The sequence below is a fragment of the Antrostomus carolinensis genome, unplaced genomic scaffold (assembly GCF_000700745.2).
Source record: "Antrostomus carolinensis isolate BGI_N321 unplaced genomic scaffold, ASM70074v2 scaffold28398, whole genome shotgun sequence".
In the NCBI taxonomy this organism is placed as follows: Eukaryota; Metazoa; Chordata; class Aves; order Caprimulgiformes; family Caprimulgidae; genus Antrostomus; species Antrostomus carolinensis.
Window position 1 is genome coordinate 7,683 of NW_010334108.1, and position 1,159 is coordinate 8,841.

At 58.2% G+C, this 1,159-nt stretch overlaps 1 protein-coding gene across 1 annotated transcript in view; it reads right to left on the reverse strand.

The window, feature by feature from the left end:
* FHL3 (four and a half LIM domains 3) overlaps positions 1-909 on the reverse strand; it is a 3,450-nt gene extending 2,541 nt beyond the window's left edge. The window contains exons 1-2 of the mRNA XM_010174113.2: positions 724-909; positions 469-643 (exon numbers count right to left, since the gene is read on the reverse strand). Coding sequence (XP_010172415.1) covers positions 469-643; positions 724-879 — 331 coding nt within the window. The 5' untranslated portion in view covers positions 880-909. The remainder of the gene's footprint in view (positions 1-468; positions 644-723) is intronic.
* Positions 910-1,159: the final 250 nt, after the last annotated feature.

Consider the following 1,159-nt stretch of genomic DNA (forward strand, 5'->3'; position numbering starts at 1 on the left):
TGGGGAGGCCCCAGCCACAAAGGGATGGATGTGAGAACAGGCCCCCAACACCAGCACACAGGCAGAGAAGCCTGTTGTAACCTACATCTGAAGATGGTGCCAGAATGGCCAAGCAAAGACACTCCTTTGCCTCAGGCCATCTCCAGGAACACTCACATGCCTTCAGTCATTCCTTCTCCTCTCATCAGCACACACCAGCAAATGCCCAGGAAACCCTTTGTTATCTCCTCCCCAGCTCACTTCCCCATGAAAAAGGGAACAGACAGACAGGGCTGCTGTGGTGATCCCAGCTTGGGATCCTGCTGTCTCTCCAGACAAGCAAAGTGCCCAGCCCACGCTGCGCAGTGACAGTGGGGCAGGAGAGCAGACATTCCGCTCTCTCACTTGCTGCCCCAGTGTTGGACTCTGCAGCCCCGGCAGACGGTGTGGGGACCAGGAACAAACTGGTCTGAGTCTGGCCGCTCCTACCTGGCATGACTGTCTTCTCACAGGCAATGCACTTGGAGGAGAACTCGCTGCAGTAGCAGTCATTGCACAGCAGCTCCTCGCCCTGGCAGGTGAATGGCTCGTCAGCCAGAGAACGGTCACAGCGGAAGCAACGGAAGCAGTGCTCGTGGTAATGGCGATCCTCGTAGTACAGCTCCTGGGGAGGACAGCCGAGATGAGGAGGGGACCGACTGCCCCAGGGAACTGCCCTGCCCGGCCACGGGGTCCCGTACTCACTCTGCAGTCGTGGCCGATCAGCTCCTTGCACTCATCACAGGTGTTGGCAAAGTGGGCGTCGTAGCAGGGGATGCAGTACGGGCCATTATCCATCTGGATGTACTTGCGCCCATACAAGGACTCCTTGCAGTTGTCGCAATCAAAGCACTCTGTCATGGTGCCAGTCTGAGGGCCTCCTTCACCTGCTAGGAGATCAGCGGAGATGCTGGGTCAGTATCAGCTTACGCTGCCCGAGATGTCCCTGCACAGCCCGGCCATCTCCAGAGGGCGAGGACTGCAAATCCCTGTGCTGAGCCACCAAACAGTCGCTATCGGGACAGGACACGGACCTGAGCTGCTGCGCCTGCTCTGTGGCTGTACACAGAGATCTGTCTACCAAGCAGCCCTTCAGAGACCCACACTCAACCACCAGCAACCTGGACCAACACTGAGATTC